This window comes from Cyprinus carpio, chromosome B12, assembly GCF_018340385.1.
Source record: "Cyprinus carpio isolate SPL01 chromosome B12, ASM1834038v1, whole genome shotgun sequence".
Lineage (NCBI taxonomy): Eukaryota > Metazoa > Chordata > Actinopteri > Cypriniformes > Cyprinidae > Cyprinus > Cyprinus carpio.
Window position 1 is genome coordinate 4,834,378 of NC_056608.1, and position 16,117 is coordinate 4,850,494.

The 16,117-nt window shown below is 37.8% G+C and overlaps 2 protein-coding genes across 2 annotated transcripts; one reads left to right on the forward strand and one right to left on the reverse strand.

Moving 5' to 3' along the window:
• Nucleotides 1-246: 246 nt before the first annotated feature.
• On the forward strand, nt 247-3,830 carry LOC109096931 (homeobox protein Dlx3b). Its single transcript, XM_042735004.1, has 3 exons — nt 247-748; nt 1,620-1,804; nt 2,894-3,830. Exons 1-3 carry the CDS (start codon nt 430-432, stop codon nt 3,182-3,184), a joined length of 795 nt encoding a protein of 264 aa, XP_042590938.1. The 5' UTR covers nt 247-429; the 3' UTR covers nt 3,185-3,830.
• A 5,917-nt stretch (nt 3,831-9,747) lies between these two features.
• Nucleotides 9,748-15,835, reverse strand: LOC109096932 (homeobox protein Dlx4b). The gene is made up of 3 exons (XM_042735005.1): nt 15,200-15,835; nt 13,871-14,068; nt 9,748-10,219 (listed from the first exon to the last, which is right to left on the reverse strand). The coding sequence occupies exons 1-3, from the start codon at nt 15,519-15,521 to the stop codon at nt 9,972-9,974; spliced, it is 768 nt and encodes a 255-aa protein (XP_042590939.1). The 5' UTR covers nt 15,522-15,835; the 3' UTR covers nt 9,748-9,971.
• Between the last annotated feature and the right edge of the window lie 282 nt (nt 15,836-16,117).

The following is a 16,117-nucleotide window of genomic DNA, read 5'->3' on the forward strand; positions in this document are numbered from 1 at the left end:
AAAGCAACGAGAAACGAGTTCTACTAACTTGCACTGACGCTCTACTTCACTGCAGCCTACTAAAATGTCTGTAACATTTCATATCTTCATTATCACCATAACAGCCCAAATCCCCAATGCTGAAAGTTTGGAGACGTTAAGGCGCGAGGCGGAGAGCAGACTTTGCTTCGCCCTCAGGGCTGGAGAGAAGCGAGGAGCCAATGGGAGCCGAGCGTCCACCCATGTGCCCTATAATTCAGACTTTCTCAAACTAGATCCCTGCCATTACCTTCAGTGCTTCAGCCGAGGGAGTCAGAGAGAGCAGCTCAACTAGGATTTTGGGTTACAAGCGGCGTCCTGAACTAAACGTCTGCATGTTTTGTTCAAGTCTGCCCTGGAAATAAAGTGGAAGATCGTTGTTGTTGTTTTTCCCCCCACCCATTCTGAAGGATGAGTGGACCGACATATGAAAGGAAGATACCCGGTTTTTCAACCGATCTTTCAGGCTCTATGAGTTGCCATCCGACTTCGAAGGACTCTCCGACTCTTCCAGAGTCTTCGGCTACAGACATGGGTTATTACAGCAGCCATCACGAATACTACCAGAGTCCTCCATACCCTCAGCACATGAATTCATATCATCAGTTTAATCTGTCTGGGATGGGGGCATCAGCCGGACCCTACCCCACCAAGACAGAGTACCCTTACAATACTTACAGACAATATGGACATTACAACAGAGACCTGCAGACGCCACCTCAAAGCGCAGGTGAGATTTTGACATTTTTATTTGGATTGTTTTTAAATATGCCAGAGGTAGGCTATATGCATTTTTTTTTAAATCGGCAGCATTTTTCTTCTTAATATCGGTATAAAATAAGCATCTTCTAAAGATGATAAAAGTGTTTTGAGCGGCTCGATTAGCCAACAGAGAAGCGTAAGTTTGCGATTCTCTTGAAAAAAATAAATTAATTAATTAATATTATATATATATATATATATATATATATATATATATATATATATATATATATATATATATATATATATATATATATATATAATTTAGAGTTATTTACTTGTTTTGTTGTTTTGAACATTAAACTCTGTATTATTATCCCACTGAAGTCGTTTATTTAAAGGATTGTTACACATGAAATATATTTAAGCGGGGTAGAAAGTTGCCTCTGCTTTATCACTAGAGACTCGCGGTCGCTGTAAAACAATTATGACATTTTTATTGCATCTGTAAAGCGATTAATCATTATTACTCGATGCTGAGTCTAGGCTAGATGTCACGTTATATTTTATTGTTGAGGTAGGCCAACAAATCACCAGATATGCTTACAGGCATTCCTACAAACTTGGAGATTATTTAATTATAGCGGATTTATTTGTCAAACTGGCATTTCTTTATCTGATATAGCTACTGCCTACCACAGTTGACATGCATTTTATTTTACTCATATAATGTCGCTTGTTTAATTTCCAAGAGGCAGATTTGTTTATTTTATGAAGTTCAGTGACTTTTTAATTTGCGTCACAATGCCAAAATGAAACCAGTCGGTTTTCGGCTTTCTTTTAGGTCCTGTAACCAGCATTCTTTGCCATAACGTGGTCTTTAATTTTATTCTTTCCAGTCAAAGAGGAACTAGAGACTGAAGTTCGGATGGTAAACGGAAAACCCAAGAAAATCCGCAAGCCGCGCACCATTTACTCGAGTTACCAGCTCGCCGCGCTGCAGCGCCGCTTCCAGAAGGCGCAGTATCTGGCGCTGCCGGAGAGAGCTGAGCTCGCCGCGCAGCTGGGGCTCACGCAGACACAGGTAATACTGGAGCTCAAATTCATTTACAATTCTGTTAACATAATTACTGGGCTGCCACTTGACATTGCGTTCACCAGCTTAAAGCACATCTATCGCTGACACTGAGCACACTGAGATAAGGATAAGTAGCAAGCTTATCAGGTCATAAAGCGTTGCTCATGTCAGATATGTTGAAATGATATCTCACATATTTACCACCACAATAATTAAAAAAATAATAATAATTAATTATCAACAATTTCAACGAAAAAAATATGTGGAAATCACTTTATTTCGTTATGTTTTCAAAAGATATCGCCATGCAAAGCGTTATTACAAATCGACATCTTATTTTTGTCTGAACGTATGGGCAATATGTGCACTTTCAAAAATATTGCCATCATTATGTTCTATCTTTGTTTCTATTCATTTAAGAATATTTTCATCTCAATTTTCTTCATCAATGATTTAATGATTTGATTCAAAATGTCAGCGTTTATACATTAGCCTACACAGGGACTGTTTTAAATAATTTCGGCTTTGTTAAGGATTTTAAAATTATATTAATTTTATAAATGTAGCCTAAAGGTCTGTCGAGGCAAACGTCAGATATCTAAAAGACTTTTAAATACTAAAGTGTTTGTCGCATATTAGTGATCTGTATAAGTATAATTATGTTACATGCAAAATAAAAGGTCAAAAAATGATCAGAAGTTACCTCCTTGATCGTCTATTCGGTAGGCCTATTGTCTATTTATCGAAAGGTGAACGTGCTTTGACATGTAACTTGTAATCTATATTTTTAAATATTACTGAAATATGTACAAAAGTAAATAAATACATAAATAAATAATACATAGGTCTACATGTAGCTACCAAAATCTCCCAACAATTTGTTTTTAAGCCTCTGATCCACCAAACCTGTCGTAACCAGTTCAAAGTAGAAATACTTAGGCCTATCACTTTAGCACCACTTTAGTTTTCTTTTAAAAACGTAAGGCAGCAATTCAATTCTATTAAAGAGTCATTTGAGTTAATATTGTTTACAGTGCCCGAAAGAAAACTGACGTGAATCGTTATTTTACTTGTTTGTTTATTTATTTTGCACAGGTCAAGATCTGGTTCCAGAATCGGAGATCCAAGTTCAAGAAACTTTACAAGAACGGCGAGGTTCCGCTGGAGCACAGCCCGAACGCCAGCGACTCCATGGCCTGCAACTCGCCTCCATCCCCGGCTGTTTGGGACAATAACGCGCACTCTAGCCAGATCCCCCAGCCACCCCTCAGCTCCACACCCCCCTACATGGAAGATTACAGCAATCACTGGTACCAGCAGGGATCACATTTACAGCATCCAGTGCACCACCCAGGACCACCACAGAGCGTGGGGGCCGTGTATTAATAGACACTGATGAAAGAGATTAATATAAGAGGGAAAAGACTTTTGAAAAACTCAATATAAATAAGCTGAGAGATGCTCCGCGAGTATCTGGAGTGGAACAGCACACCTGTGTTGGCGTTCTGTGGACTGTTTAAACGCATATATGTCGATATATGAATGCTTTGTGTTGAAATAACAGTAGTGTAATATTAATAATAACAATGTTTCAATGTGTCCCGGCTACTCAGACCTATTTCATCAGAACATAGGTGTAGGTTAAACAATGTAAAGGAAGTTAAGAGTGGTTTTAAATTATTATGTTTTATGACTTTCTTTATTTTCATGTTTTGTTCATTGATAGGCGAATATTAAAAATGTTTTAAAGAACGATTGAACTCCAAATTGTGTCGTTAACAGCCTCACCACCCACAATGTGGGCTGGTGTCGCGCGCGTCAGAGACTCAGGACATAAGTTATATAGACTTGTACAAAATGTTGAAAGCTGTACATATGTGTTTAAATAAAGCAGAACCACTAAATTCCTGTTACTTCGAAAGACGGAGACTGCACGCGGGTGCTCGAACCATTTTTTTTATATTATTATTATTATTCCTGTAAGTAGTTCTGTTGTTATTCTGTCGAACTGAATAAATGCAAATTAAAAATATTTCCTCTGTTTGCTTTCTGTCACAGCCTATCTTAACGAGTTGCAAAATAACGTTTGCAAATCTAAGGATTGCAGTGATATCGCACTGTTTGGACTCTTAGGAAAGGGTTAAGTCAGACACATGCTATTTTGTGATGTGTTTGCATGCATACGCCTGGTAGGGCTGCGTGCAAAGAGGCTGTAGGAGGCGACATGCGAGCAGACATGTTGGAGTCACTGGAGTTTATTAGTATTCTGTTGGCAGATAACAAGATAGACTACAGCGAAGGAGGGGGTGACTACTGAAATAAAGCCTTGTGCTTCAGGCATAGTCAGTCACAACAAGAATCGACAGGGAAACAAAGGCATCAGACGTAGGCCAAGAAAAACCCCAAGAGGTTCCTACAGGTATATGCAAATTACAGAGCGACGGTATTTCAAAGAGGCAATTAACATGTTCCCTCCCAGATTCCACCTTCCCGCGGTTTTGTTTCTTTTTCATACCAATACATATTAGCGGTCTTTAAGACCGTGTAATGACTTTATGTAATAATGCACGTAGAATATCCACATAAATAGCATATAGACTAACACATTCAAAGTTCTTGTCCATTCGAATTTAGAGTATTTTTAACTCGACTTTCACGTGACAGACGAAGCAATAGGTAGAATGCATCCGTATTGTTACATGTTTTGTTTATTTTACGCTTTTGTCTCTTGGACAACAAATTCAATTAGAATGTGAAAGGTAGCCTATGTCTGCTGGGATGGTGTGTTTCTGGTGGTCTCGAGTTTACCAGCATCAGATGTTTTCTGGAAGAATTTATTTCCTGTAAGTCCTACTGAAAACACGTGTTGTTGATGTTTATTCAAGGAAGTTGGCTAGAAATCGTTCTGCCGATGCCAAAGCATCACGCAGAAATGAGGTGTGAAAAAATTATATTAAATGTCATGAGGCTTTAAAGGCTTTTTAGGTGCCACAAATCAGATGGAATAAATACAATGAAAAAGTGAAAATAGACAATGGTCGTTTTATGTGCTCTGTGTACATAGTGGTCAGTTAGCCTACCCATAACTGACGAATAAAGTTTTGGGTAACAATTTATAGTAGGCAAACTTAAAGACTGCATCATACAAACGTACATGACCTTTGTAATTATTTTAGTGTAGCCTGCATTAATGATCTGTTAATAATCGTATAATGAAAAATTGATGGTTACTGTTTAAAAGATATTATTGTGTAAAGTGTTACCCCGACTAAAAATACCATAACCAAATTCTAAAGATTAATTAATTAAACGTGCGTGGGCCTATAGCACTTAGTGTTGCGTAAATATCATTCATTCATCTTGAGTTGTGCTTTTAATGTCACAGACAGCTTGTTTACTTTTGGCTTTTTTTGTGTTTTTGATTACAACTGTCAAATAAAGTATATACGCATATCAGACATTCGGAAAGTTTTAATTGTTGGGTGTTGTCTGAACACCTCGTGCTTTAAATAGTTTAATTAATTAACCAATCTGCCACTTCACAGAAAAAGGGTAGGTATGATGAAAGACATTTAAAATCTCGGCTTCTTGTACCATGACTGTGAAAAACGGAAAAAAGAGTTCATTCAAGTTTATAGGTCGTGCATCATGCCCTTTGGTTTTACGCGGAATGGGCGTAAAACCATAATTTGAACCACAGAAACCATAAATAATCCGGTTTCATGCAGAAATCATACGACTAACCGCTAATGCGGTTCATCATTCAACCCTCTTACGCAAACTGCGACTAAAACGTGATCCAACAAGAAAATAAGTTGAATTTTCACGACTGGAATCCTAAATAGAGCTATATTCAAATACAGGCCTATTGCCTATATGATATTATTTTTATTAATCAGTGATGTATTTTAGAACAGACTTTTTTCCAAGCTCGTAGATTGGTTCTACTTGTTTATGGATGGTCATTGAAATGTATTTCCAATGTCTCCTATAAAGTAGGCCACGATATTGGAATATCAATGTATCCACCATTCTCTTGGGAATATGAATATGGAGATGAGTCATTTGTGGACACTCACATGGACCTCCTGGCAAACACAGCAGTGCTTCTTTAGGACAAAACGTTGGGAAAAGTCAAATATTATCTTAAAAATAAAGGTTCTTTATTGGCATTGGCAGTTCCATGTAGAACATTTGTGGAAACTTTCCATTCCACAGAAGGTTCTTTATAGTGGAAAAGATTATTTAGATTTTTAAAATGTTCTTCACACTAGGAAAAATGGTTCTTTTAAGAACCTTTCACTGAAAGGTTCTCCAAGGAACCAAAAATGGTTCGAAAACCCCCATTTGGAATTTTATGGAAATAAAGTAGTTTGAATACTTTCAAATATTCAGAGATGTTTCACACGGAAATCTTCATTCTGTTTAACAGCAACTGTTGTAGCTTTAGTTAGAAGAAGCATAAACAGTCCATCTGCGTGATCAGCACTGTAAATCTTGCATCCAAAAATACGTCTGTGATATCCAAAGCATAGGTGGATGTGGATGCTGATGCTGACAGGGATGAAAAGAAAAAAATGTGAGATGCTACTGTAGTTAGATTAATAGCATAACAGATCGAGATGGTTAAGATGGTTGGTTGGTTGGTTAACTGCGAGTCATTTCTGGGCATTTCATAGCTATGGAATTAGTCATGAAGATCTTATAATACCCGCCTCGCTGTTGCATGCGATTGAGTTACTCTCCTACCTCCAATAGAGAAGAAAGAGTCATATTCACACCTAAAACCTGTCAGGCCACTTAGTTCTCCTTAAAATATAATAATCCCGTCATCTGTGTACAATGGCCATAGCTCAAACCCTAAGACATTTTATCCCCTCTAATGTGTTTACCACTTTCGTGTGAGGAAGCTATGTCATAGGGTCCATAAAGAACCGGCTGCTATCTGTTTGATACAATATTTGCAGTTGTAGTTGGGCCATATGTAACGTATCTGTTTTCCATTGGGCTTGTTCGTGGTGTGTGGCCTTCAATTACGGGCTATGATCTAGGTGGCATCGTCTTGGGACGCATCGCTCACTCAGAGAAACCCGTAGCCAAGCTGGGTGTGTGGGCTGACATGGTCACCTCGGCCCGTGTGCTCCGTCCGTGCCTGAACTGTTGAACTTGAACATGATACTATGATTCAGTGCACCGCAACACCTAAATAAAGATAGGCAGGGCCAATCTTTACGTGTTTCACGAGAAACTGTATCCAAAAAATGGCACTGGAGGCCTCTGGGGTGGTTGAACAGGAGGTCAACTGCGGTTGGGACATGCATGTGTTGCCATGTAAAGACAGAGGGCAGCTGCCCGACACCCGCTCAAAGCCCGGCTCTGCAGGCTTCACTCAGCAGCATCGTTCTGCTCCAAATGTAAATAAGATCAAATGAGAGAGTTTTTCTTGACAGCTGTGAACCACTGAACTCTCTTTCACCCCACAAACCAGGGAAGATTTCGGGAACTGGTTTCGTCCTTGTCCTTCAAATCTCCTCCAGGCCTCAAAATCTATTCACGAAGATTCGTTTCCGCAAACGCTGATGCACTGCAATTAAAACTCGCCAGGCACCTAGAAGTGCTGGAAATCTCAACCACCAACAATCAATCCAACCCACCTCCATTTATCTCCCAAACAAACCACCCTACCACGTAATTGCCCTGCTTGAAAGCCCCTTTTCTCTGCTTGTCCGACTTGAGCACCCATTATTCTAATCTCGAGATGTAAAATTGCCCATAATTTCCCTTGTGAGAGCTCGCTACTTCATTCAAAAACACTTGTCTTCTCTTCCCATGACTGTCATCTAAACGGAGCAACATCAACTCCACAAATCAAACTCTGGGATGGGAGTATATAAAGAAGTGCATGTTAAAATCATTCCATGCTTTAAGTGCAGAGAGATGGTTTCCATTTACAGAAGCGTTTTGGATTTTTAAGCGTGGCTTGTCACCTATCTAGGGAGAGCAGGTAAGCTACTCTCCACTAATAACTACTACTACTACTGAAGAAATAAAGAAAAAAAATAATGATGGTACTACAGAATAATCACAGCAAAAAACCCACAGATGTTGCGTTGCGGAGGCTCATAAATGCGTATTATTATAAAATAAAATAATATCATCAAGCAAAAAAAATTTTTAAAAAAATTTTCACAATATTTCTCTGCACAAGAGATTCATCATGTGGCAGGCATTATTTTATCCAGCCCATAATAGGAGATATAATATAATCCACTCACCAATTTAATTTACATTATTTGGAGTTTGTGATTGATTTAAACAGATTTATTCCAAGCTGAAAAAAAAGCCCTACACTGTCCTGAATTTTGTTGGATCTGAAGAGCTTGAAATGACAGAGATGCTTTGTAATATGGCTGTTTAAACAAGGCTGTTTAGACAAGACCCTATTGAGTGAGTCGGGTCAAAGTCAGGTCAAGTGGACCCCGCATTCCTCCAGGTGGCATCGTTACAGTGGAACAGAGCAAAATCTGCATCCTAGATTTTGTGACAGTTCATGATCTTTATTGATGCGTTTTTGCTTTGCAAAGGCCAAAAACCTGTATTTAGACTTAGCATTACAGATAGCCTACAAATTTTTTTATTTTTAAGAACTTTTGACTGAACGGTTCTTTCAAAAAATAAAAACCTAAACAAAAAAAACACGCAAAGTCTCCTCACGTTTTTCGACTTCTTTGGACGCAAAATGAATGGATACGAAACCTATCTCCTATTAAATAACCACGACAGGAATAAGCACACCATAAATCATGGTGAATCACATTAAATAAGCATCCGCGTAATTTGGGATGCGCAACAAACATCTTTTTTGCGGTATTTAGATAGTTTAAGCACTGAATGTACGTTTAGCCTAATTATGTTTCCTCTCTTGCATTTGATTGAATGTTGTGGTGATTTATCACGGTGGCATCACGACATAAACTTAATCAGTAATTTGAATTAGTTTTACTTTAGAAAGAGAGGAAAACAAGCTGTGAAAAAGCAGATGTTTGCTGATTCGTTACACACGTCTTGAAATTCGACAGCTAGCCGCGTATAACTGAACTGATCAGATTGTATTTCTATGATTCTGACATAATAAGATTCTAAAGGTATTTAAACAGAAAAACGTACTTCAAAATCCATATTTTCTGCTGCATTGAGCATCTAATTGTTATTGGTGATTCATAATTCAGCTGTTAGCGCAATTTCTTTCTGCAAAAAAGCAGAACAATTACATTGGCAATATTTCCGAATATTCCAAATTTAAATCGGACCCTCTGGACCTGAAAGATTTTTGTGTGCTACAGTGTTTAACGTACTGACATTTTTGCTATTTTGTAGGAGATTATATCAGAAATGTATATACAAAACCATAGGATCATTTAAAACAAGTCACAATTCCATTCAGAGTAAAATAACAAGCGTTCAGAACTCGACAAATAACGTGGTTTAGGTGACACGATATTTAATCATAAATAATTGATAAATCTCAAGCTCTAGTTTTCCACACCTGCACAACGGGGAAAACGAAAATCTGTAGATCTGTACACGGACGCTGCCTGAACATCTGTTAATTTAAAAGTGATGTATTGATATAATTGGTGTATCCTAATTACATATTTTCGCAGCTTCGTTTAATCTTAAAAAAATCTCATGAGTTCTGTGCTATTTTTGCTATTTATTCCAGAAGGCTAATAGGCCTTCATAGATCTATTTCACTAGCGTTTATTATTAACAATATAATTAAAACTGCTGTTCAAACATGATTGGTATTATTATACGCCGTTCATATTGTTTTGAATAAGCTACACACCATGTGACTGCACCAAGCCTTTAAAAAGCCTCGTTAAAAAAACGAAAACAAACGTTAATACCTTTATCATAATTGAAATATCAACATTTCTATAAATCATTCATAACATAGTCATAAATCCTTTATTTCAAGCACATTGTAAAAGATCCGAAAAGGTTGAAAAGCTACTGAAGTGTAATAGAGGAGTCAGGGGAGTAAAACAGTCCTTTCCAAACACACCAAGCAATAAAACACATATGAACACCATAAAGGAAAAAACCTTCACAGGTTAGGCAGGTGTCTACACGGAATGGAGTCTCTCTTGCTCCTTGTTTCCAATTTCAATCACATCATCTGAGGTCTGGGCACAGGATCCTGGTGGTGTGGGGGATACCAGTGCCCGTAATTGTTCATATAACTGCTGGGATGCATGGGTGGCACTTTGTTGGCCATAGAGACCTCCCAGAGCTGAGAGAGGCCTGGAGAGCATGGAGAGGATGAGGAGGTAGTGTGAAGAAGCTCCCCTTCAGGTCCACCGGAGCCATGCTTCATGATCTTCTTATACTTGGAGCGCTTGTTTTGAAACCATATTTTTACTCAGCAAACAGAAGAGAGAGAGAGAGAGAGAAAAAAATGAACATTACAGTACTTGCAACAAGAATTTTTACAATCAATCAAACAGCTTTCAAGACAACAGAGGTCTGCTTTTATGACACCCTTTTTTAGGATGATATTGACAGTTTGAAGAATTTGCCAGACAGCTTGAACGTTCTTTGTTGAGATGGACTCAGTGACATTGCTGCGTTTCATTACACACGTACTCAGCAGTTGTTCCGCCCTGCCATTTTTATGAAGGCAGTGAAGCATGTGTCTGACAACAAATATGCTCAGATTTAGTTGAACTGAAATGACTTCCAGAGAGTTTGCTTGGCAGATTTTGATAAAAGAATCAGGAATACATTTAGCGTGGAGTTGGTACATATTGATGCTAAAGCCACCCACCAATCGCTAAAGGCATAGTTTACTCACAACTGAAAATTCTCACATAATTTATTCACCCTCAAACCTGTACGAGTTGTTTCTTCTGTTGAACACAAAAGAAGATATTATGAAGAATGTTGGTAACTAAACAGTTGACGGTAGCCACTGACATGGAAAAAAACAATGGTCAAAAAGTCAAAGGCAACTGTCAACTGTTTGGTTACCAATATACTTTCAAAGAAACTCATACAGCTTAGGAACAATTTGAGAATGAGTAAATGATGACAGAATTTTTGTTCATCAAAAAATGAAAATTCTGTCATCATTTACTCATTTCAGCAGCGATTATACACACCAAATGTTCCTATCTATATTCTGAAGGTTTTGTACAAAGGGATTTGTTCATTTGCTGGATTTATACAACATGTTATTCCTAAAAACAGTAACAGCTTTCTTGCTGTTAACAGTATTTTCTGATATAAGGTGTGATAAGAATTGATACCCAAATCCACTCAGTTAAAATTAAATAAAAAAAAAAAAATTAACATTTCTCTTCTGGAAATGAATGCAGATTTAATGAAACAATGCCTGCTTTGCATATTTAAACATAACATTTCATGTAATGTGCTGTTATTAATCAAGTATGCTTATATCTATTAGTAAAATTTTTAACCCATTTCACTTTTTATTGTTTTAATTAATTTGTATTTTATTTTATTGTATGACCAGACGGTTATAGTGGTGAAGGTTTTCTGGAATTATAATATAACGTATAGCTTTAAATCTATTTATTTCACTGCAAATACACTCGCACACAATGTTTGAGAAGTGTCCTTAATGATGTGGGAGTTTATGGTTCCTTTGCCAGAATGTGGACTTAATTTAGAAACACCTTTAAGAGCGAGACCCGAAATTGTGCCTTCGGAAGAATTCAGCTGAACGTCTGCGTGAAAAACACCAGCCCCTGAAAGGCTGAGTCTGAGAGCCCACCTAACGGAGTTTCCATAACCTCAGACAATCAAAATCTATGCACTGGGTTTTTACACAATGTTATTAGTTTGGCTGTCAACAGATTTAATAAACACATGTAAAAGGGATTTTCTTTTTTATTTCCAAAGATCGGTTTGCCAAACAGCTTTTATGGTGAGGTGATGGATTCCAGACCTATGTTATATGCGCAAGGAGGGACTTATGCTGTGTGGCACTTGTTTATGTGCCTTCAATCACATTTATGGATCAAATGGAAACTGGCAGCGATGCTCTGGACTTCAAATCGATGCCACTAATATTGCATACGTTCTGCATCACTGTAGTAGGTTCGAATTCCAAACAGTGAATTTGCAACCACTGTCTGAGGTGAACACAAGAAGCGTTCCTCAACCAATGACTTTGATGAAAACCGAGGCGTAATCAGAGAGACTGAACTCATTCTCCATGGTCAAAAATGAGGTGCAACCTATTACACGAAGGGTGGCAAGTGTATAATGTAGATATAGAGGGAGGGAGAGAATGAAGAAGGAAAGCTGTGAATGAATAATGAGAAGGCTCATGGGCAATATGGCTGCACCCAGGCTTATGTTTGGTTTCCATATTTCTCCAAACACATACACATTTCTGATGCATGCTTTAATATTTTACTGTTCATTCCTGCATGTGTGTGTGTCAACAGAAGGGATTTTTTTTTAAATAAATCAATGTCAATAACACCACCCAACAGGAACTCATTAAAGGGTGTGACATCAACATAACAAGCATAGGCATATGACTTATAAATCAATTAGCTTTCACTAAGAGAACGCATACAAAAGGTTCTGACTGAGCAAATGGCCCTAAAACTCATCAGCGCTCATTCATCTCATCCGCTGGCCCAGAAATGACCGTATTTTGTGAAATCAATCACATGGGTGAGCGGTTGGATATCTATTATTTATCATAAGCCTTAAGCAATCAAGAGTAAATCATTCTTGGGATAAAATATTCTCTAGTACTGTAAAGACTAAGAACACAAAAGCGAGTGTGCTAGCTAAAAACTGAAAGTAAAGGTCGGATTAAACGAAATCCTCACTTAGCTTTAACAGTACAGTGAAACAAATCGGCCTACTTGCGTATACATGACACAAAGCACATAAATGCTCAGAAACCAGTATTGACTGACTCATCATGGTCTCATTTGAATGTTCATCCAGTATGACACTGACTTAAAGCCTCACCTCAGCATAATTACTTTCAGACAGATTTGTAGGTATTTGAGCACTTGAGCCTGGCTTAAAAAAGCAAGGACATTATTGCATTATATAGAAAATATCAGACCAAATGGCATTTGCAGTTGCATTGTGCTAGACCTTTAACTTCACTTTTAAAGTGACTGGTGTTCTGGTGATTTTTAGTGGATGTAGGAAGTCAGTTTATCCTGTACCAGTAATCACATTAATTATTATATGAACATATTCCAATATCAAGTGTACTTTTCAATAACTGAATAATTTCCAAATAATCTCCAACTGTTAACAAAAGTTTTTCTTTGTCAGGGTGTTAGTGCTATATTTCTTTATAAATGCCACTTGATTTGATATTTTAAAGCAATATTTATTTTATAATAATAATTTAAATGTCTAAATGTTTCACAGATAACCCTACAACAACATATAACACAAACAATGTTAAAATGCACATTTATTTTTTCCTGTTTTCCCGTGGCTAACAAAATATTTTCTATGAGCATTTTGTTAGAAAATATCATTTCTGAATGTTCTCTAAATATTCAAAACGTCCAATTCTAAAAATTTTCTAAAAACTGCTTTTTGTCAACACAAGTTATCATTTTTGTAACCATACTTGAAACTTAAAAATAAACTTAAAAATAAAACACTATACAAAAATTCAACTAAACCTTCAAATAAAAAAATTCATAAAAAAAATATACAAATGATGTACAGATAATGTTTTTTGTACAGATAAATCCTTTATGCTTGAAAATTATTTTAAAGACAAACATTCTATCTAGAACGTTCTATCTAATGTTACGTTTGTTCTGTTTGCAAATGACAAATGCCATAATGCCGACGTCACCCTAATGAGGTTCTTCAACAGATCATACTATACATAACCTATTAGCTATAATGTAACCTGTAATCTTGTTCCACATCTGCTCTCCTTAACAGAAAATACGAAATTCGTCCAGCCTTGTTAACAAGGCCTCGTAGCGAGCAGGAGGAACACGCTACAGTTGTATGGTCCCAAACAGAAGCGAAGATGCTTGACATTTACCTGTGTTTGCGTCAGTCCCAGTTTCGCGGCTAGGTCAGCGCGCTCGGGCAGCGCGAGGTACTGGGTCTGCTGGAAGCGCTGGTGCAGCGCCTGCAGCTGAACACTGGAGTAAATGGTTCGCGGTTTGCGGATCTTCTTCCCCTTGCCATTAAGGCGAATTTCACCATTCTCAATGACCGCTGGCTTTTCGTGGTCTTCAGGCATGCAGACGAAAAAAACGACAGCATTATGACACAGTAAACGCTAAAGATAAATGTCTGCAAACAAGCAGGTTACTGACTGTGTGAGAAAAATCGTAAATAATGACACACCAAAGAGCTGTAACGGTCTGTTTGATTTACAGCAGCCAAATAGGAGATTTATCAGGTGTTTTAGGGGGAACACTGATATTATGGGTCATCGTTTTTAACATCAGTAAAACATAATTAACGTCGCTTTAAAGTCTTTAATGTTTACGAGCCTAAACTGGAACCCAAGTGCAAACAATGGCATTCTGCAAAAGCCATAATAATAATAGCATTTTTGGAAGAATTAATAATATTACTTTTGAAAAAGTTTTCGAAAGGCTTCTTCGCTATATGGCAAAGGTGGACGTGCACAATATTATATGCAGCTATAATCTAGTAGTAGGCTAGCTTTATATACAGTATTTACGTGCGTAATTACGTAACATATATTTTAACGATGGATATACCCTAGTCTACATATATTGTGTGTATAGCTCTAATGTCGAGGAACTGCAACAGTGTGAACAGTGTGAACAATCTCGATATTAATGACATTTCTGACATTAATGGCAGCCTTACCTTTAAGAAATGAACGTTTTAATGTTGTTTTTAAATCAAGTTCGAGGCCTACTAGGAAAAACGAGGTTAATTAAGCCTAAAAATACAAATCCCCCAATAAGCTTAAGAAAGAAAAATGTTTTTTTTTTTTTTGAATGAAAGTTGTTAAAATAAAATGTCAGGACCTGCAATACACAGACTTTTGTGTTTGCCATTTGCAACTGATTTACTCCGAGTTCTCCAAAACCCTTGGTCTTTAAAATTAATTAGACCATGTGTGCTTTTTTTTCTTTAACTAAATCTGTTATTTATTTAAAGTGCAGTGTGCATTAAATTAGCTACTGATACAAATGCAATAAATATGTATTAGCCATGACAGATATGAATCAAATAATGAAACACGCATGAATTAAGATTTTTTGTTGTTGTTGTTTTTGTCATCGTATTCTGTAGATATAGGCTATTAAAAAGTGCATTAGCAAACTTGATTACAAATGGCAAAACTTCACACTTTTGTATCCGTTTCACGAGGATACTCACTCGTCTCCTCGGCCCTCGTGTGCGCCAGAGTACTGCTGTGGTTGTTTGGCTGGTAAGGCATGTAAGCACCCGGAGCAGGAGCGCTCACCGGCCCGGGGTAGGCGTATCCCAGCGGCCGGCTGTAATGGGACGCGGTGGAAGGGTATGGAGCATCGTGCTGGAGGTGTCCGCCTGAGTGCAATCCATGTACTGGGTAAATATTGTGTGCGAATCCGGATAAATGCTGCTGGCTGCCTGCAAGTCCGTGGCCGAACTCTAAAAATGCTGATTTGGAAGGATCGGAACTATTCAGCGCATCAGGCATGAAACTCATAGACATCATTAACAGTCAAGTCCATAAAGCCCGAGGATGGTCTGAGTGCTGCATTGAACGTTCACTGCGCACGAAAAACACCTTGAACCGGATCCATCTCAAAATAGTCCGGGATAAAACAAACGACCACCAATTTCTAAACAAACACGTATTTCCCAAAGCCACTGCAGTGAATCTCACATGTGAATACGAGTTTATCTTTCTTAAATCATGACAGAACCGCGCAATATCCAAGTCACCTCGGGCTCGCGGTCCTGCGTGTTTCTGACTGACTCGCGCTCCGCGAGAGCGCGCGCTGATTGGTGTGTCACGCGACACCGGGGAGAGCTAAATGAAGTTGATGAGCATTTGCTATCGAATTATGCTGAGCCTTCATATCGATCTTGTCACATAATAATGATCTTCAAATTAAACACTACCTCTACATAAATTATTTGAAACAAACCAGGCAAAGAGAGCTGCAAAATATTTACAGCAATACTTGGCAAAAATCTCTCAATGCAATGCAACTTTACAGTCATTCTCCTGCATATAGTGGAGGGTGGCTAGTTATTACTCTCTTTAATTCAAATATTTGAAATTAAAAAGATATTGGACATATTCAC